A 20,765-nucleotide genomic window follows, 5' to 3' on the forward strand; every position below is an offset into this window, starting at 1 on the left:
TGCTCCTGGGCCCCTTCCAGCCCTGCCAGGCCACCAGGAGGTGTCCCTGGAGCCTTCTCCAGACTGGGCCCCCCTAGCTCTGCCAGCCTGGGGACCCAGCAGAGCCTCCCAGCACGGCTGTGGCCTCCTTCTGCTGCTCTGCCTCACCAGAAGCTCTCAGGACCATCCTGGAGCTTCTTCTCTACAACCCCAAGCCCTCAAGACCTCAACCCTCAGCCCAGCCCACCCTGGAGTGGAGAGAAGCCCCCTCAGGAGCCCTACCTGAGCCACCAGCTTCTGTCTCTCCTCCTGCAGCCTCTTCTTCTCCTCCAGCACCGCCGCCCTGCCACCCTCCTGCTCCTTCCTGGCCTCCTCCAGCTTCCTCCTGGCCTCCTCCGCCTCCTCCAAGGCCACCTTCAGCCTCTCCACCTCCTTCTTGTGCCTCTCCAGGGCCTGGCCCAGCTCTGCCTCCAGCTTCTGCTGCCCTCTGCTGCCCTCCTCCAGCAGCCTGGCGTTGGTTTGCTGCAGCCCCAGCAGCTCGGCCTGGAGCCCCTGGAGGGCTCTGTCCTGCTCCGCCGACCTCTCCCTCAGGGAGGCCACCTCGGCAGCTTCCAGCTTGACCCTGGCCAGCTCTGCCTGCAGGGCAGCCAAGCCCTTGGCCCTCTGCTCCAGCTCCTGGCGGTGCTGCCCCTCCAGGGCGGCCCTCTCAGCCCGCAGCTCCTGGCAGAGGCGCTTCAGGGCCTCCAGCTCCCCGGCGGCCGCCTTGGCGGCGCCCAGCTCCTGCTGCAGGCCGGCCAGGAGCTGCTCCTTCTGCAGGTACTTCTCCTGGCAGGCCTTGGCCTCCTGCCTCAGCTCCTCCTCCCGCTCGCCCTGGCAGTGCCGGTCCCTTTTGAGGGCCTCGATGGTCAGCCTCTGCTTGTCCAGCTCCTCCTGCTGGCGCTGCACCTCCACCTTCATCAGGGAGCACCTCTCGGCGGCGCGGGAGGCGGCGGTGGCCATCTCGGCCTGGAGGACTCGCAGCCTCTCCTCCACCTTCTTGCTCTTCTCGGCCTCGGCCAGGGCCAGGCGCTTCAGCTCCTTGCTCTCCCCTTCCTTCTCGGCCGCCTGCCGGCGGGCGGCGGAGGCTTCGTGCTCCAGGCTGGAGACCAAGGCTCCCTTCCTCTCCAGCTCCTGCAGGCACTGGGCCAGCTGCTCCTTCAGGTTCTCCTCCAGCCGAAGCCTCTCCTGGGCGTCGGAGCGCAGGGCCCCCAGCTCCTTCTCGGCGCTGGCCCTGCTCTGCAGCAGCTCCCTGTCCTTCTCCTGCAGCTCCTTCCTCAGCGCCTCCACCGTGCCCTCGTGGAGAGACTGCACCGACCTGGAGGCCTCCAGCAGCTTCTGCAGCTCCAAGGCCTTCTCCTTCAGCAGCGTCACCTCCCTCCTGGAGGCCTCTGCCTCCGCCCGCTCCGCCCTGGCCGCCTCGGCGGCCGCTCGCTCCAGCCCGGCCCTGGCCTCCTGCTGCTCCCTCAGCTTCTGCTCCAGCTCCTCCTGCAAGCCGGCCACGCGCTGGGCCGCCGCTTGCTCCACGGCCAGCAGCTTCTCCCGCAGGGAGCAGAGCTCGCCCTTCAGCTTCTGCTCCTCGCCCTCCTTCTCCTTGGCCCGCGCCCAGGCGGCGGCAGAGTCGGCCTGGGAGGCGGCCAGCTCCTGCCGGCGCTCGGCAAGCAGGGCCTCCAGCCTGGCCACCTTCTCCTGCTCGGCCTGCAGCTGCTTGCCCGCCTCCTGGGCTTGCTGCTGGGGAGCTTGGAGCAGCCGCTGCCTCTCGGCCTCCAGCTCGGCGATCTTGGCCGAGCTGCTCTCCAGGCTCTCCGCCGCCCTCCTCTTCTCATCCTCCAGGATGCCCTCGGTGTTCCTCAAGGATTCCTCCAGGAAGACCAAACGTTCCTGCAGCCTCCCGTTCTCCTTGGCCAGCTTCTCCTTCTCCACCAGCTTCTGCTGGGTCTCCTTCAGCCTGCCCTCCACCTCCCTCAGCTCCGAGGCGCTGGCCTCCAACTCGCCGACCTTCCGGCTCAGCTCGGCCTTCTCCGCCGCCGCCGCGTCTCGGGCCTGGGCCAGGGCCTGCAGCTGGTTGCCCAGGGAGATGTTGGCCTCCTGGAGGTGCTGGAGCTGCTGAAGGGCCGAGTCCCTCTCCCTCAGGGCCTTCTCGTGCTGGGCGTTGAGGGCGGCCAAGCGCCCGGCGTCCTCCTCGCTTCGGGCTTTGGCTTTGGCCTCCTGGGCCTGCAGGTCTTGCTCCAGCTTCTCCCTGGCTTGGTGGCTCTCTGAGAGGGAGCTCTGAAGGCCGCTGAGGAGGCCCCCCAGCTGCTGCTTCTCCTCCTCGAAGCGAGCTCTGTCTGCTTGCAGAGCTGCTTCCCGCAGCTGCTTCTCCTCCTCCAGCTGCAGGATGGTGGCCTGGAGCTGGGCGCCGTGAGCGGTGAGGTTGGACACCTCCTGCTTCAGCTCTTCCATCTAAGGAGGAGACACCACAGGGAGAAGCACAAAGACCTCCAAGGTAGTAAAAGCCCAGCTCCCACCCAAGCCTTCCCAAGCCCAGCAGTCCCCATCCCTCCCATCCCTCCCCCAGTTTGCCACCCGAGCAGGACACCGATGCTTTGCCCCAGCACCAAACCAATACCTTCAGGACATCTCCCATGACTTCTCCTTTCTCCTGGGTGCTGCTGTCTCCCAGTTTGGCCAACTGGTCCTCCAGGAGGGAAATCTTCCCCTGGAGGATCTCTATCTTCTCCTCAGAGCATTGCTGGGGGGGCAGAAGATGTAGGACTGAAGTGAGGGGAGGTGCCACCATCCAAGCTTCCATCAGCACCAAGCTGGGGGGTGACCACCAGCCAGGGGGGGACCCTGTGTGTCCTCAAGGTCTTCAGCCATGAGCTGGGTGAGAGCTGGAGGCTCCCTCAGGCAGCTGGGAGATGGCACCGAGTTGGGTGGGAGTTGAGCTGCTGAAGGGGCAGGAGGGAGCTACAGAGGGGTCTGGAGCCATGGGAAAGGCCAATGGGATGAGGGCACCAAGGGCAAGGGCTGGGACCTGACCCTGGGGCACAGTGAGCCCAAGAAGGCTCCAGGCTGGGGGCAGAGGGGTTGGGAAGTGCCTGGTGGGGAAGAATCTGGAGAGGAGCCAGGGGGTGCCCAGGTGGGCAAGGAGGGCAGCAGCAGCCTGGGCTGGAGCAGCAATGGGGTGGGCAGCAGGACCAGGGCAGGGATTGTGCCCCTGGGCTGGGCACTGGGGAGCCCACAGCTGCAAGCCTGGGGGCAGGGTTGGGCCCTCCCTGCCAGGAGGAGCTTGAGGGCTGGGGCAGGGCCAGAGAAGGGCAAGGAAGCTGGGGAGGGGTCTGGGGAAGGAGGAGAAGGCTCTGGAGAAGCTGTGAGGAGCAGCTGAGGGAGCTGGGGGGGTTGAGGCTGCAGCAGAGGAGGCTGAGGGGAGACCTTGTGGCTCTCTGCAGCTCCCTGAGAGCAGCTTGCAGCCAGCTGGGGCTCAAGGGCTGCTGCTGAGGGCTGGGCCAAGAGGAGATGGCCTCAGGTTGTGGCAGGGGAGGTTGAGCTTGGCCCTGAGGAGCAATTGGTGCCCCCTGAGGGGTGCCCAGGCCTGTGGCAGGCTGCCCAGGGCAGTGATGCAGTCCCCATGGCTGGAGGGGTTGGGAAGCTATGGTGCTGAGGGCCATGGGGTGGTGGTGCTGGGACAGTGCTGGGGCCATGCTTGGCCTCCATCACCTTCAAGCTCTCTTCCACCCCATTCCATGACCCCAGCTCACCTTGTCCTGCAGGGCCACCCTCAGCTCACTCTCCAGCTGGCTCTGCTTCTCCTGGGCCTGTGCCAGGGCCGCGTTGTGCTCCTCCGAGAGCTCGTTGAGAGCCTCCTGCAGCTGCACCATGTGGCTGCCGATCTCCCGCAGCTGCAAGGGACCAAACCCCAGCCCAGCAGAACCTCAGAGACCACCCAGCACCACCCCCAAGCCCAACCCAGCTCCCCTGTCCCATGCAGCATCCATGGACACCCCTGGGGGGGCCATCAAACCCAACCCCACTGGATCCCACTGCAAAGGAGCAAGATCTCAGCGCCTCTGAGGACCTCCCAGCACCTCTCAAGACCCTCTGAGGACCTCTCCTCAGCACTCCCCCCCCCCAAGGATTTCTCCTCAGCCCCTCCCTGAGGACCTCTCCAGCCCCTCTGAGGACCTCCCAGGCCCTGAGAGGTGTCCCTACCTTGAAGGAGAGGTCTCCATTCTCCTCAGAGAGCTGATCGATCTTCCTGTCCATTTGGCCTTTCTCAGTCTTCAGGTCCTGGCACTGCCTGATGGCCTCATGCAGGCGAACCATGAGGCTGTGGGACAGGAGAAGCAGACCAAGGGGTGAGCTGGAAGGCTCTTCCAAAGCTCAGCAGAGGACTGGTTGGCTTGGAAAAGCTCTCCAAGACCAGCCCATGGCCCTCAGCTCCACAGCTCCCCAACCCCTCCAAGCCATGGGGACTCCCCCACTGACCTGGGCAGCCTGCCACAGGCCTGGGCACCCCTCAAGGGGCACAAATTGCTCCTCAGGGCCAAGCTCAACCTCCCCTGCCACAACCTGAGGCCATCTCCTCTTGGCCCAGCCCTCAGCAGCAGCCCTTGAGCCCCAGCTGGCTGCAAGCTGCTCTCAGGGAGCTGCAGAGAGCCACAAGGTCTCCCCTCAGCCTCCTCTGCTGCAGCCTCAACCCCCCCAGGGCCCTCAGCTGCTCCTCACAACTTCTCCACAGCCTTCTCCTCCTTCCCCAGACCCCTCCCCAGCTTCCTTGCCCTTCTCTGGTCCTGCCCCAGCCCTCAAGCTCCTCCTGGCAGGGAGAGGCCCAAAACTCAGAGCCTGGTTGAGGTCAGGCAGAGAGCTGGGAGCTGCCCCCTGGCTGGCAGCAGTCCAGGGCAGGGGGTTTGGGGCTCAGAGCTCTGCTTGGGGCTGTCCCTGCTGGCTGCAGGGGGGTTGGGCTGGATGAGCTTGCAAAGTGCCTTCAACCCAACCCATTCCATGATTCTATGACTGCCAAGGCCCTCTCCTCCCTGCTATGCAGCTGCAGAGGAGGTAGCAGAAAAGTTTTGGGGTCTTCTCAATGCTCAGCAAGAGCTCAAGGAGCTGTGGAGGGCAAGAGCCTGGGGCTGGCATCTGCTGAGTGGTGCCCAGGGCTCAAGGGGCACCAAGTGGCAGCCAGGAGGTACCCAGGGCTCCAGGGGCACCAAGTGGCAGCCAGGAGGTGCCAGCAGGAGCAACTTGGTTGGGGTGAGGCTGCTGGAGAGGCCTGGAGCAGGCTGCCCAGAGAGGTTGTGGAGTCTCCTCCTGGGGAGAGCTTCCAACCTCCCTGGCCATGGTGCCCTTGGGCCAAACTGCTGGGGGTGCCCTGCTGGAGCAGAGGGTGTTGGGTTGGCCTGGGGGAGCTCCAAAGGTCCCTTCTGATCTCCATCCATGGTGGGACTCCAGAAGTCCTCACCTTGTTCAGTCCAGGAGCTCTGAGGGGTGGATCTGGGACACTTTGGGATCAGGAAGGAGACCACCAGGACCTAATCTGCTGCTGCTGCTCTTCACAGGTGGAGCAGCTCAAGGTGGCCAAGAAGGACCAGGATCTCCAGAGGTCCCTTCCCACCACCCCTCCGTGGCAGGCTTTGGGGTTCCTGTGATTTCCCCTCCCTCCCCTTCCCCTTATTTTGTGCACTGCTGGAAAAGAGACAGAAGAAAGAAGAGAGAGAGAAGCTGAGGAGCATCCAGAGAGGACCTCTGCAGAGCTTTACCTCTCATTCTTCTCCCTCAGCTCCTCCATCTCCTTGGGCTCCAGCTGGTCAGCTGCTTGCCTCTCGTTGAGCAGGGCCAGGCGCTCGATCTTTTGCTGCATCATGGTCATCTGAGCCTCTGCAGGGGGAGGAGAGGGGGGAGAGAAGGTCCATCAAGACCTCTGACACCACCTGGAGGACCTCCTGGGCCTCCTCTCAAAGTTGGAGAGATGCCACCGTGGCAGCAAAGCCTTGGCAGGAGGAGGAGGTGGAAGATCCCAAGGTGTGGGCATGGAGCCTTCACCACCCAGCCCCACCTCTGGGGCCACCAACTCGGAGCAAGGTCTCCCTATGCTCACCTGAGGTCCTCCTTTCCTCACCTGGGGTCCACCTATGCTCACCTGAGAGTCCTCCTTTCCTCACCTGAGGTCCTCTTTTCCTCACCTGAGGTCCACCTATGCTCACCTGAGGTCCTCCTTTCCTCACCTGAGGTCCTCCTTTCCTCACCTGGGGGCCACCTATGCTCACCTGAGGTCCTCCTTTCCTCACCTGGGGTCCAACTATCCTCACCTGAGGTCCTCCTTTCCTCACCTGGGGTCCTCTTTTCCTCACCTGGGGTCCTCCTTTCCTCATCTGGGGTTCACCTATGCTCACCTGAGGCCCTCTTTTCCTCACCTGAGGTCCACCTATGCTCACCTGAGGTCCTCCATTCCTCACCTGGGGTCCACCTATGCTCACCTGGGGTCCTCCATTCCTCACCTGGGGCCCTCCTTTCCTCACCTGAGGTCCTCCTTTCCTCACCTGGGGTTCACCTATGCTCACCTGAGGCCCTCTTTTCCTCACCTGGGGTCCACCTATGCTCACCTGAGGTCCTCCTTTCCTCATCTAGGGCCCTCTTCTCCTCACCTGGGGTCCACTTATGTTCACCTGGGGTCCACCTATGCTCACCTGGGGTCCTCCATTCCTCACCTAGGGCCCTCCTTTCCCCACCTGAGGTCCTCTTTTCCTCACCTGGGGTCCACCTATGCTAACCTGAGGTCCTCCTTTCCTCACCTGGGGTCTACCTATGCTCACCTGAGGTCCTCCATTCCTCACCTGAGGTCCTCCTTTCCTCATCTAGGGCCCTCTTCTCCTCACCTGGGGTCCACCTATGCTCACCTGAGGCCCTCTTTTCCTCACCTGAGGTCCTCCTTTCCTCACCTGAGGTCCACCAGGATGGTGGTGGAGGGCTTCCACCTCCTCCCAGAATCCTGAGCTCTGAAGCCCCAGAGGCCTCCCCCCCAGGGGTAGCAGGAGGCACTGACCCTTCTCTGTGATCAGCTTGCGGTGCTCTGCCAGCTCCACCTCCAGCTCCTCTCGGTTCTCCCTCTCCGCTGCCAGCTGCTTCTTCAGCCTCCTCATCTGGAACTGGGGAGTCTGCATGATGTCCCCCATGGGTGAGGATGGGGGTCCAGGGAACACACTGTGGAGTAGCACAACAAAAAAGGTGCAGTCAGGGCCGTAGGAAGCCAAAGATGTGGGCACAGAGCCTTCACCACCCAGCCAGAGCCACCCAGCCTCCTCTGCTGCAGCCTCAACCCCCCCAGGGCCCTCAGCTGCTCCTCACAACTTCTCCACAGCCTTCTCCTCCTTCCCCAGACCCCTCCCCAGCTTCCTTGCCCTGCCCCAGCCCTCATTTTGCTTCTGGCAGGGAGGGTTTCAGATGTTGGGGGGCCAGGAGACATCAGGCACCACACCCAAAGGGACCGCAGGGGTACCTGAGGAGGTCCTTAGGGGAGAAAGGGTTTTTAGATGGGGATGGGACAGGGTTGGGGCCCTCATTCCAAGAAAGACATTGAGGAGCTGGAGAAGAGGCTGGAGGAGGAGAGGGGCCTGGAGGAGAAGGAGGAGGAGGGCAGGGAGGAAGAGGAGGAGTTTGGGTGCTGAGCAGGAAGATTGCTCCTCCTCATCTGGAAGATCTCAGCACCAACCTCAAAAGGTCCTCAAACACCTTTCAGGGCACAGTGGTCCTCTCCTTCCACCCCACAGCCCTGCCACAGAGAACTCAGCTGGCTGGAGAGAAGCTCCTGCAGCTCACCCAGCAGGGCCAGGAGCCTGAGGCTGTCAAACCAGGGATGAGGGCACCAAGGGCTGGGAGCTGCCCCTGGGGCACAGCAAGCCCAGGAAGGCTCCAGGCTGGGGCTAGAGAGGCTGGGAAGTGCCTGTGGGGGAAAGGCCCTGGGAGGTTTGGTGGCAGAGGCTGGGGAGGAGGCAGGGGGTGCCCAGGTGGGCAAGGAGGGCAGCAGCAGCCTGGGCTGGAGCAGCAATGGTGTGGGCAGCAGGAGCAGGGCAGGGATTGTGCCCCTGGGCTGGGCACTGGGGAGCCCACAGCTGCAAGCCTGGGGGCAGGGTTGGGCAACTCCCTGCCAGGAGGAGCTTGAGGGCTGGGGTAGGGCCAGAGCAGGGCAAGGAAGCTGAGGAGGGGTCTGGGGAAGGAGGAGAAGGCTGTGGAGAAGTTGTGAGGAGCAGCTGAGGGCCCTGGGGGGTTGAGGCTGCAGCAGAGGAGGCTGAGGGGAGACCTTGTGGCTCTTTGCAGCTCCCTGAGAGCAGCTTGCAGCCAGCTGGGGCTCAAGGGCTGCTCCTGAGGGCTGGGCCAAGAGGAGATGGCCTCAGGTTGTGGCAGGGGAGGTTGAGCTTGGCCCTGAGGAGCAATTTGTGCCCCTTGAGGGATGCCCAGGCCTGTGGCAGGCTGCCCAGGTCAGTGGTGGAGTCCCCATGGCTGGAGGGGTTGGGAAGCTGTGGTGCTGAGGGCCATGGGGTGGTGGTGCTGGGGCAGTGCCAGGCTCATGCTTGGCCTCCATCACCTTCAAGCTCTCTCCCAACTAAGAATGTTCTGCAGGAGACTCCTGCAGCTGCTCTGGGAAGCCCTTGTGCACTTTGGGCTGGCACAAGGTGGGCTTCCAGGAGGCAGCTCCTCACCCTCACCCCACCACCACATCTCACCCCCAGGCCAAGCCTACACCACAGCACCCAGAAGGTCTCTCTGGAGTCATCTCCAGGTCCTAGAAGCCACCTGGAACATTCCCTCCACCCAAGAGCCCATGGTTTGGAGACCTACTTGTTAGTTCCAGAGGAGGAGGCAATCCTCTGGAGCTCCAGAAACCGCACCTCACGCTTCTGGGGATGGGAGAGGAGTGGAGAGTGCTCCTCAGAGCTGCTGCTGCTGCTGCTGGATGAGGGCAAGGAGGCTGCAGAAGACAAGAAGGAGGCTGTGAGCTCCACCTGAAGACCAGAAGGCTCTCAAAAGAGACCCCAAGAAATTCCAACAGGGACGGAGGACCCCAGCCAGAGAAAACTCCAGAGGTTGTCTTCCAACCCTTCTCCTTCAAGCTCCTCAAGCTCCTGCCACCAACATTCCACAGCCAACTCGACCCTGGCAGTGGCCAGCCCAGCCCTGGGAGCAGCCAGCCCATCAAGGTCCTCTGGGAATCCTGGCTGGGATGGTGACAAGTGGGAAGAGCCTGAGCCCCTCCCTGCCAGGAGGAGCTTGAGGGCTGGGGCAGGGCCAGAGCAGGGCAAGGAAGCTGGGGAGGGGTCTGGGGAAGGAGGAGAAGGCTCTGGAGAAGCTGTGAGGAGCAGCTGAGGGCCCTGGGGGGGTTGAGGCTGCAGCAGAGGAGGCTGAGGGGAGACCTTGTGGCTCTCTGCAGCTCCCTGAGAGCAGCTTGCAGCCAGCTGGGGCTCAAGGGCTGCTCCTGAGGGCTGGGCCAAGAGGAGATGGCCTCAGGATGTGGCAGGGGAGGTTGAGCTTGGCCCTGAGGAGCAATTGGTGCCCCTTGAGGGGTGCCCAGGCCTGTGGCAGGCTGCCCAGGGCCGTGGTGGAGTCCCCATGGCTGGAGGGGTTGGGAAGGTGTGGAGCTGTGGTGCTGGGGGCCATGGGGTGGCGGTGCTGGGGCCACACTTGGCTTCCACCATCTCCAATCTCTCCTCCAACCCAACCCAACCTATTCCATGCTTCCAGGACCTGCTCCACCTCCACTGGGCCTCACCCCTTGGGGACTCCATCTGGCCCCAGAAGCAGAGCTTGGTCCTCACCTTTCTTCTGCAGGAATGTCTCCAGGTTCTCGTTGAGGTTCTCCTCATTGTCCAGCACGAACCTGAGGATGGCTGCCAGCTCCACCTGCAGCACACCAGGAGCAAGCAGAGGACGTTTCATTGCCCACCCCCCACCCCACCTTCCAAGGCAGGCCCCCCTGCCCCACCCAGGGGTCACCACTGCTTCCCACCACAACCCCTCCAACCCCCAGGTGGAACCCCAGAAGGCATCACCTGGGTCTTGTAGTCGAACTCATTCCAGTCCCCGGGGTTCTTGCAGCTCATGGAGGTGTGGTAGAGGAGCAGCACAGCCACCTGCAAGGAGCTTAAGGGTCACCAACCCCAGGAGGGCCACCAGGGATGGGTGGGGACAAAGCCAAGGTGGCCAAGAAGATCAAAGGTCTCCAGTGGGGGGCATGAAGAGTGACCAGCAGCAGGTCAAGGGAGCTTCTGCTGCCCCTCTGCTCTGAGCAGCAGCTGATTTGTGTCCCTGAGCTGCTCCTCCTGGGGACCTCTTTGGGGCAGGTTGCAGAGGTGCTGAGGGGAAGCTGCTGCAGGTTTGCAGCCCAGAACCCCCCTGAGCAGCACAGCTGAGGGGAGAGCAGCTGTCAGGAGAAGGAGCTGGGGGGTGCTGGGGGGGGGCACAAGGAGGTGCCCAGCAGCCAGCAAGGTGCCCTGGGGGAGGCCAAAGGTGCCCTGGGGGGCATGGAGCAGAGTGTGAGCAGCAGCAGGGGCAGGGAGGTTCTGCTGCCCCTCTGCTCTGCCCTGGGGAGGCCACAGCTGCAGGGCTGGGGCCAGGGCTGGGCTGCCCAGGGCAGAGCCTGGGAAGTGCTGGAGAGAGTCCAGGGGAGGCTGAGGAGAGGCTGAGGGCCAGAGGAGGACAACAAAGGTGGGGAAGGGTCTGGAGAAGTTGTGAGGAGCAGCTGAGGGCCCTGGGGGCTGCTGAGGCTGGAGCAGAGCAGCCCCAGAGGGGAGCTGAGCAATGCTCAGCAAGAGCTCAAGGAGCTGTAGGGGGCAAGAGCCTGCGGCTGGCATCTGCTGAGTGCTGCCCAGGGCTCAAGGGGCAGGCAGGAGGTGCCAGCAGGAGCAACTTGGTTGGGGTGAGGCTGCTGGAGAGGCCTGGAGCAGGCTGCCCAGAGAGGTTGTGGAGAGCTTCCAAACCCCCCTGGCCATGGTGCCCCTGGGACAAGCTGCTGGGGGTGCCCAGAGCTCCCTTCCCACCAGCCCATCCCCAGGCTTACCTTAGCCAGCTCCAGCTCCTCCCCCTCCAGCAGTCTCTGTGGTGCCACCAGGTCCTCTGCAGCCACTTTGTGCTTGCAGTGCTCTGCCAAGATGAAGCTGGAGTCACCTCCAGGTCTGGTGGCCAAGCCTGGAGGGGACCCTCTTGGGGCCTGGGGTCACCAGGGGGAGGTAAACCCCAAGGAGAAAGGGGCAGAGGAAAGCTTGAGCTCTGCCATTGGAGCTTCTCTTCCCTTCCCTTGGCTCCCAACCTCTCCAACCTTCACCCCCAGCATCTACTTCGCCTCTCAGCTCCTCCTCCACCACCCCCCCAAACCTCCTCCCACCTCCAGCAGCTGGGATCAGAGGTGGGATCTGACGTCCCTCCCCTTCCAGTGAAACCCACACAGGAACCTTCCCTGCCCTCCCCATTCCCAGGATCCCTGATGGGCTTTGAGCCTTCTCCTCCAGGCCCTTCCTCTCCTCCTTCTCTAGACCCTTCCCTTCCCTCTCCACACCCTTCCCTTCCTCCTCCACACCCTTCCCCTCCTCCTTCAGACCCTTCCCCTGCTCTTCCTTCAGACCCTTTCCCTCCCTCTTCAGTCTCTTCCCTTCCTCCTCCATCTCCTCCTCCTCCTCCAGACCCTTCCCCATCTTTGTTGTCCTCCTCTGGCCAAGACCAAACCGACTTCACCACAGCAAAAAGGCAGGAACCAGGTGAGGAAGGTCCCTGATGGTGCCAACCACCCAGGACCTCCTGGGTCCACCTCCTGGACCTCCTCTGCACCAGGCCTGGGCTCCAGTCAGGACTTCCATCAGGAATCTTTCCTATCCCACATCCCTGGCTGCCCCTACCCAAGCTGAGGAGGGAAGGAGAGGCCTGAAGCCCCCCAGGGCAGAGCCTCCACTGCTGGAGGGGCACCAAGGAGCAGCTCTTACTCTGCAGGAAGCTACAGATGAAGGAGATCCTCTCTGGAAGCTGCTGCTGCTCCAAGGTGGCCTCCTCTTCCTCGCTCCTGTGGCTGGAAGAAGAGCAGGGAAGGTGAGGATGATGATGGTGAGCATCAAAGCTTCATTAAGGGAAAACAGAGCAGGGACAACACAGCTTGGTGAGGGAGAGCTTGGCTTGGGACAACCAAAGTCTGCCCCATGGCACCGTGCCAGGCTGGGTGGCAAGGCAAAAGCCAACCAGAGCATGGCCAAGTCCCAACCAGGCCATGGCTGAAACCCAACCAGACCATGGCCAAGTCCCAACCAGACCATGGCCAAGACCCAACCAGACCATGGCCAAGTCCCAACCAGGCCATGGCTGAAACCCAACCAGACCATGGCCAAGTCCCAACCAGACCATGGCCAAGACCCAACCAGACCATGGCTAAAACCCAACCAGACCATGGCCAAGTCCCACCCAACCCAACCCTCAAGTCCATGCTCCTTCCAGACCTTGCCCTTCCTCAACACTGTTCCTCAGGTCCTTGCTCTTCCTCAACACCTTTCCCCTCCTAGACCCTTCCTCTTCCTCAAGTCCTTACCCTCCCTCAACCTTGCTCTTCAACCCCTTCCTCCTCCTTCCTCCCTCCCTCCCCCCCAACCCCTTCCTCCTCCTCCCTCCCTCCCCCCCAACCCCTTCCTCCTCCTCCTTCCCCCCCCTCCAACCCCTTCCTCCTCCTCCCTCCCCCCCTCCCAACCCCCTTCCTCCTCCTCCCCTCCCTCCCCCCAACCCCTTCCTCCTCCTCCCTCCCTCCCCCCAACCCCTTCCTCCTCCTCCCTCCCTCCCCCCAACCCCTTCCTCCTCCTCCCTCCCTCCCCCCAACCCCTTCCTCCCTCCTCACCTCCCTCCCCCCAACCCCTTCCTCTCCTCCTCCCTCCCTCCCCCCAACCCCTTCCTCCCTCCTCCCTCCCTCCCAACCCCTTCCTCCTCCTCCCTCCCTCCCCAACCCCTTCCTCCTCCTCCCTCCCTCCCCCCAACCCCTTCCTCCTCCTCCTCCCCTCTCCCCAACCCCTTCCTCCTCCTTCCTCCCTCCCTCCCCCCCAACCCCTTCCTCCTCCTCCCTCCCTCCCCCCAACCCCTTCCTCCTCCTCCTCCCTCTCCCCCAACCCCTTCCTCCTCCTCCTCCCTCCCCCCCAACCCCTTCCTCCTCCTCCTCCCTCCCCCCAACCCCCTTCCTCCTCCTCCTCCCTCCCCCCAACCCCTTTCTCCTCCTCCTCCCTCCCTCCAACCCTTCCTCCTCCTCCTCCCTCCCTCCAACCCTTCCTCCTCCTCCTCCTCCCTCCCTCCCTCCAACCCCTCCTCCTCCTCCTCCCTCCCTCCAACCCCTCCTCCTCCTCCTCCCTCTCCTCCCAACCCCTTCCTCCTCCTCCTCCCTCTCCCCCAACCCCTTCCTCCTCCTCCTCCCTCTCCCCCCAACCCCTCCTCCTCCTCCTCCCCCCTCTCCCCCAACCCCTCCTCCTCCTCCCTCTCCCCCAACCCCTTCCTCCTAGACCTTCCTCCCCCCCAAGCCCTTCTTCCTCTTCAACTTCCCTCTCTCCCAACCCCTTCCTCCCCCTCCTCAGCCCCCAAGCTCAATCCCTTGCCAGCCCCACTACACTTTTGGTTATCCCCAGTGTGCCAAACTTGGGGGAGGGGGGCTTGGGGGGGCTTCCAAGCAGGAATCCTTAGGGATTTGCCAGCCTGCTGCTGGGAGCTGCCCCCCTGCCCCAGCACCACTTGATCCCACTTTATCCCAGTTAATCCCAGCTTCAGTGCTGGGAGAAGATTAAGCAGCTCCTGATTAAATATAGCCCTGGAGAGAGGGAGGGAGGGGAGAGGCAGCTCCTTCCTCCCCACTCTCCCTCATCCTCATCCTCCTCCTCATCAGGGGTTAATTGGAGCAGAAAGGCTCCCACAGAGCTCCTACCAGAAAGGTTTGGAGGCCACAGCCCAGTAGCAGCCCTCACAACTTCCCAGTTTGCCTCCCACCCCTCCCAGTTTGCTCCACCCCCCTCCAAGTCTCCCTCACCTCACCCCCTTTCCACTTTGCTTCCCCCCCTCCCAGTCTGCCCCATCCCCCTCCCTTCCCAGTGCCTCCTATTGGAGTCATTGCTCCCAGTTCAGCTCCTGGATCACACTGGGAAGCAGGATAAGAGCTTCTAGAGGCTGGGATCCTAAAGCTGATTCCCAGAGCTGAGCTTCCCTCAGGATCCCAAGGCTGCAGCTCAGGAAAACTGGGAATTGCCTCTCAATATTTATGGATCCAAGCCCCAGTTCAGCTCCTGGATCACACTGGGAAGCAGGATGAGAGCTTCCAGGGGCTGGGATCCTAAAGCTGATTCCCAGAGCTGAGCTTCCCTCAGGATCCCAAGGCTGCAGCTCAGGAAAACTGGGAATTGCCTCTCAATATTTATGGATCCAAGCCCCAGTTCAGCTCCTGGATCACACTGGGAAGCAGGATGAGAGCTTCCAGGGGCTGGGATCCTAAAGCTGATTCCCAGAGCTGAGCTTCCCTCAGGATCCCAAGGCTGCAGCTCAGGAAAACTAGCAATTTCCTCAATATTTATGGATCCAAGCCCCAGTTCAGCTCCTGGATCACACTGGGAAGCAGGATGAGAGCTTCCAGGGGCTGGGATCTTAAAGCTGCTTCCAGAACTGATTTTTCCTCAGGATCCTGAGATGGTAGCTCAGGAAAACAGGGAATTTCTTCCATATTTATGGCATTCAAGCATCTCCCAGTTCAGCTTTGCTGCTTCCAGCATCAAGAGCAAGTTCTGGAGCCCCAAAAGCCAGAAACTCAAAACCCCCCTCCCGCCAAACACCAAACAAAGTCTTCCCTGGGTGGCTCCAGGGCTCAAATCTCCTCCCAAGAAGCTGAAGAGAGCTTCCTTGTGAGCCTGAGCTGCTTGGATTCCATCCTCTGCTGATGGATGGAGATGTCCAAGAGGTTCCTCCACCCATCTCAGGTGGATTCTGCTTGTAAACACAGCTTCATTTGCTCCTAACTGAGCTGGCCTGGCAAAAGTTAATGCTGGGGGGAATCTTCAACCCACCACAGGGGGAAGTGGTTTGGAGCTGAAGCATCAAAGCATCAGAGGAGGAGGGTTTTAAGATCTGCTTTCCCAGCCCTGCCTGGAGAAGGCCTCTTGGAGGGGTTGGTGGAGGCAGCCCAGAGGATCTTCAGCTTCTTCACCCCAGGTTGGGTGGTTTGGAGGGCTCCCAACTTGCCCACACTCACATTTTGTTGATGATCCTGATGAAGACTTTGCAGTCTTGGAGCTGGGAGAGGTCATGGAGGGCATCAGGACAAACATTGGTGCTGTTCACCTAGAAAGGATGAGCCAAGAGAGGTCACCACAGCTGGCTGGGCCACCACCTGCCCCCCCCCCCAGGCCTGACAAAGGGGACAGAGGAGGCCATCTCTAGGGGTGAGAGCAAAGCCAACCCTCCCAGGCCCCACCTGCAGCAAAGATCCCTACAGCTCCACAGGCTTTGGCCACACACAGAACAGCTTGGGAAGGTGAATCCAACACCTCCCTGCTCCCCTCTCCTGCCTGCTTCCCAGCCCTGCCCCAGCTCCTCTCCATCTCCATCCTGAGCTGCTCCAGCATCTCTGGTGGCTCAAGAGAAAGGATGGGCAAAGCAAAGCCCCAACCCAGCTCTGATGGCTCCACCAACCTGTCCCAACCACCAATCCCTCCCCTTGCTCCTGTCTGCTTCCCAGCCCTGCTCCCCTCTCCTGTCTGCTTCCCAACCCTGCTCCCCTCTCCTGTCTGCTTCCCAGCCCTGCTCCCCTCTCCTGTCTGCTTCCCAGCCCTGCTCCAGGCTCAGCCCCAGCTCCTTTCTTTCTCCATCCTGAGCTGCTCCACCATCTCTGGTGGCTCGAGAGGAAGGATGAGCAAAACAAAGCCCCAAACTAGCCCTGATGACTCCATAAACCTGTCCCAACCACCAACCCCTCCCCCTCTGCCCATCCCCAAGGTGCTGGTGGCACCTCCTGGAGCAGAAGATCCCCAAGGTGGAGCAAAGTGTGGTGGAGGAGGAGGACAAAGAGGCTTTACCCAAGCGAGGAGAGCAGAGGCCCTGGCGCCGTGGAGAGGCATCGTGGGGGTGAGGCTGCCCGGACCTGGAGAGGTCAACAAGAGGGGGAGGAGAACAAAACTCAATTAAGGCCAAGCCTTAATTACATTAATTACACCTCTTAGATGTCCAGCCAGGCAGGATCTACCCTTCCTGTGCTGCTGAGGAGCACCCAGGATCCTGCTTCTCAATGCTGGAACCACCCCAGGGCTCCCCAGCCACCACCCTTGGGAGTCGGGCTGAAGGCTGAAGGGTCAACATCTGCTGAGGTTCCTCAGCACCTCCTCCTCAGCCCCAAACTTCTCTGAAGGTCCTCTGAAGACCTTGCAGGGCCAGCAGAGCCCTTGGCCAAGCTTGGTTTCAGCTCCCCCCAGCCCAAGGAGGAGGGCAACGTGCCATCAAGTGCTGTCAGCAATGGCACCACTGAGGATCTTGCCCTGCTGGGGGTCACCAGGAGTGGCCCAAGGGCTTCTTCTCCAGGGGGTTTAGCTGTCTGGCACAGGCTGGAGGGCAAAAGTGCCCTGATTTGGGCACCCAGCAGACTGCTGGCACCTAGGAGTGGTGGGAGGGCTGGGACTGGTGGTGGCACCACCACCAGCAGCTTAAGAGAGGGGCTCCAAGGGCCAAAACCCAGCATGCCCAGGGCTGCCATGGTGGTCCCATGGGATGGGCAAGAGATTCCCCCTCCAACCCCCTCCCCCAGTGCCAAGGGGAAACTGGGAGCAATGGTAACCAAGCACCCAAACTGGGCAGCCCCAACTGGTTCCTGCTGAGAGCCTGCTGGGAGCCCTGCAGACCACCAGCTGGCAGAGCTTGGCATGGGGGTGGATCAGCCAGGGGCACCCCCCAGACTGGCAGGATGGGAGTTGGGGCTCCCAAAGTGCCAACAGCCTTGGCTGCTGGGATTCTTGGAGGAGGGGATGAGGTCTCTGCCCCTCTGCCCCCCCCCCAAGTCAGAAGCCTGCTGTGGGGAGCTGGAAGGAGCCTGCAAAGGAGCCCAGCCAAGGAGGTGGTGCCCAAGCCACTGGAGCAGTGCCAGCTGCCACCAGTGCTAAGCACAACCACCAGTGGCCAGGGACAGGGAAGAGGAACCCACCCACCCCCAAAGGCTTTACCAGGCAGGGCCAAGCCACTCTGCTGTCCCCAGCACTGCCAGGTCCCCTCCAGAGTGACCTTTGCCTCCTCACTGCCTGTCCCCAGAGCCACCCTGGGAGAACTGGGGAGAGGCAGGAACCAACCAGGGCCAAAAATCACCTGGGTGAGAGGGAGAAAGAGGAAGAAAAGGGGGGGGGGGGGGGGGAGGGGGAGTTCAGCTCCTGGCAACTTGAGCCCTGCTCTGCCCAGGATCTGCAGCCACCCCCAGGAGCAGACCCAGGGCTCCTGCCACCTCCAGGAGGCCAAACTGGGAAGGCTTCTCCCAGTCAGTTTGGCTCCAAACCAAGTTTGGCAGCGGCACAAAAAGCCTCTTGGGTGCCCGAGGCCACGGCACAGCCTGGCCAGGACCTCTCCTCTTCCACTTCCCTGAAGGGGAAAAGAAAATCTGTGGAAGGTGCCAGGCTGCCAAGCTGGCTCTGGGGCTGTACTGGTGCCCAGTAAGCAACTGGGATGGGCAAGAGCTGCCCAGTGCTGCCCCACTGCCTTCAGAGATGGGAAGAGGCTGGAGGTGGGGAGGAGGAAGGATTCGGCGCAGCGACAGCAGGGCCAGGAAGGGGTTTGCCAACCACATGCCCGGGATGCAGAGGAGCTGGGGAGGATCCAGTGGGATAAACCAGGGGGTGACAACCCTTGGGGACAACCCCAGGTGGAAAATTGTCCCCTCCCTGCTTTCCAAGCCCCCACCAACCCCACCGCAGCCACACGCTCCAGGTCAAAACACGACGTTATCCAGCACGGAGGGACCAGGAAGGGGTTTGCCAACCACACTCCTGGGATGCAGAGGAGCTGGAAGGATCCAGAGGGTCAAACCAGGGGGTGACAACCCTTGGGGACAACCCCAGGTGGAAAATTGTCCCCTCCCTGCTTTCTAACACCCCCACCACCAAACCTCACTGCAGCTGCCCGCTGTGGGTCTAAACACGACGTTATCCAGCACGGAGGGACTAGGATGGGTTTTCTAACCATATTCCCGGGATGCAGAGGAGCTGGAAGGATCCAGAGGGACAAACCAGGATGGTGACAACCCTTGGGGACAACCCCAGGTGGAAAAACTGTCCCCTCCCTGCTTTCCAAGCCCCCACCAGCCCCACCACAGCCGCACGCTCCGGGTCAAAACACGACGTTATCCAGCACGGAGGGACCAGGAAGGGTTTTCTAACCATATTCCCGGGATGCAGAGGAGCTGGGGAGGATCCAGTGGGACAAACCAGGATGATGACAACCCTTGGGGACAACCCCAAGTGGAAAATTGTCCCCTCCCTGCTTTCCAACACCCCCTCTCCAAGCACCCACCAACCCCACCACAGCCACACGCTCCAGATCCAAACACGACGCTATCCAGCACGGAGGGACCAGGAAGGGCTTTCTAACCACATTCCCGGGATGCAGAGGAGCTGGGGAGGATTCAAAGGGATAAACCGGGAGGGGGGAGAAGGAAGGAGGACAGCCCCAGGTGGAAAACTGTCCCCTCCCTGCTTTCCAACCCTCCACAAACCCCCCGACAGCTGCCCGCTCCGGGTCAAAACATGACGTTGTCCAGCACGGAGGGACCAGGAAGGGTTTTCCAACCACACTCCCGGGATGCAGAGGAGCTGGGAAGGATCCAGATGACAAATCAGGGGGGTGACCACCCGAGGGGACAACCCCAGGTGGAATATTGTCCCCTCGCTGCTTTCCAAGCCCCCCCTCCAGCCGCCCGCCGCGGGTCCAAACGCCACAGTTACCCAGCACGGAGGGGGACAGGAAAGGTTTTCCAACCACATTCCCGGGATGCAGAGGAGCTGGGAAAGATCCAGAGGGACAAACCGGGGTGGGGGGGGGGCAACCCGAGGGGGCAAACTCTGATGGAAAATTGCCCCCTGGCTGCTTTCCAACCCTCCCCCCCGCCTCCAGCCGCCCGCTGCGGGTCAAAACACGGCGTTACGCAACCTGCCATAGGGACGCATCGGTGACCCCCCCCCCACACACACACACCCCGGGGGAAAAAACTATCCTGGAGAGGGAGGGAAACTCAAAAGTCTTCCGAAAAAGAATCCCCCAGCCAAGGGGGGGGGGGTGGAGGGGGAGACCCCCGGACCCACTGCCCGAAGAAACGAGGCGGGGGAGGAAGGCTGCGGGGGTGTCCCGGCCGCCACCGCCACCCCGCAGCTCCCGGATGTTGGCGAAGCTGAGTTGAGCTTCCCGCTGGGATCTGGGGCTCTGGGGGTAAGGATTTTGAAGGGGGGAGCGCTGCTAGGGATGGAAAGCAGAGTTTTGCCTGCCCCCTACCCCCTCCTCTTCCTCCCAAGCCCTGCTGGAAGAGAACAAGGCAGAAGGAGTAAAAGCTTTGTCGGGAGCCTTACCGGGAGCGCGCAGCCAGCTTTAATCCGCCATGCAAAAGAGAAGGGGGGGGGGGGGGGGGGGGGGGAGAGAAGGGGGAGGCCGGCAGCCGGAGGGGGTCGGGGATGGGGGGCAAGGGAATTTCGGGGGGGAAAGGGTTGAGGGGAATTGGGGGAGGGGGATAGGGGAGGTTGGAAGCCGCAGGCCCAACGCACAAAAGAAAAGTTGTTGGGTTTGCCTCGCTTGGGGTTGGCAGGAGATGGTTTCCCTTTTCCCCCTCCCTCTTCCCCCCCCCCCCCCCACCCCCCGCCTCCTCCTCTCCCTCCCCCTTCCACCTCCCCCCCCCCCCCCCCCCCCCCTTCCCTTTCCTGGCTCCGGGCCACCCCCCAGCCCCGCGTCACGTTAAAGGGACCGCGGGCACAGCGGAGCCGGGGCGAGGGGGAGGGACGGAGGACGGCGAAGAGAGAGAGCAGCGCTGGCTGCTGTCACTCCCAGCAACAGCCTGGGGCACGGAGGGGCTGCCGCAGACCCTGCTGCTTCTCACCCTAGCAGGGCTTGGTGGGGGGAGCCCATGGTGGGGGGGAGCTCAGCGCCCCGCTCGTCTGCCTCCCGTTAAGCCAACCGGAACCGCAGCCCCGAAACTCCCTCTCGCCGGCGGGGGAGCGGAGCCAAGCCGATGACCCCGAGGGGCTGCGGGACCCCCTACCCGCTGTGGGGAGGGGAAACTGGCAGAGTCCTGACTGCGATCAGGGACCCTCCCCCCACCCCAGCTGCCTGCTGAGGAGCCAGCGGAGCCCCTCGGGAGCCATCCCCCGGGGGAGCTGCTGGGCAGCCCGCGGAGGCGCTCACGGCGGAGAAGGGGACAGAGGTGGAAGCTCAGCTGTGGAAGGAGTGAGGTGCCAGGCCCCGGCGTGGCACCTGGAAGCTTGGGCCCGCCGTGAGTGACAAACGGAGCGGGACCGGAGCTCCCCGCGGATTATCCTACCGGATCCGAGGAGCGCCGCGGGGATGAGGAGCGGCCGGTTGGGCACACGGAAGCGGCCAGAGGGGAGGTGACCCCAGCAGGCTGAGCCGCGGTGGCAGCCGGAAGGTAGCCGCGGCACGCACAGGCCTTTCCCCGGCAACGCACCCAGCCGGCTGCCGGTCCGGTACCGGGACAAGGTCTTGGATCTGATCCAGTACCGAGCCTGGAGAGTCCCCCGTGGGTGTCTGGCGTGGGG

General features: G+C 62.7%; 1 protein-coding gene across 1 annotated transcript in view; it reads right to left on the reverse strand.

The window, feature by feature from the left end:
• The window catches only part of LOC137460893 (nuclear mitotic apparatus protein 1-like), a 30,519-nt gene extending 9,754 nt beyond the window's left edge, over nt 1-20,765 (reverse strand). The window contains 14 exon segments of the mRNA XM_068170933.1: nt 262-2,457; nt 2,624-2,746; nt 3,756-3,896; nt 4,207-4,324; nt 5,754-5,871; nt 7,037-7,194; nt 8,830-8,959; nt 9,804-9,888; nt 10,038-10,118; nt 11,045-11,127; nt 11,961-12,043; nt 15,230-15,318; nt 16,053-16,117; nt 20,531-20,765. Coding sequence (XP_068027034.1) covers nt 262-2,457; nt 2,624-2,746; nt 3,756-3,896; nt 4,207-4,324; nt 5,754-5,871; nt 7,037-7,194; nt 8,830-8,959; nt 9,804-9,888; nt 10,038-10,118; nt 11,045-11,127; nt 11,961-12,043; nt 15,230-15,318; nt 16,053-16,094 — 3,447 coding nt within the window. The 5' untranslated portion in view covers nt 16,095-16,117; nt 20,531-20,765.

This window comes from Melanerpes formicivorus, unplaced genomic scaffold (assembly GCF_026170545.1).
Source record: "Melanerpes formicivorus ecotype bairdi unplaced genomic scaffold, bMelFor1.0.p_v2 SCAF_879, whole genome shotgun sequence".
NCBI classification, from domain to species: Eukaryota; Metazoa; Chordata; class Aves; order Piciformes; family Picidae; genus Melanerpes; species Melanerpes formicivorus.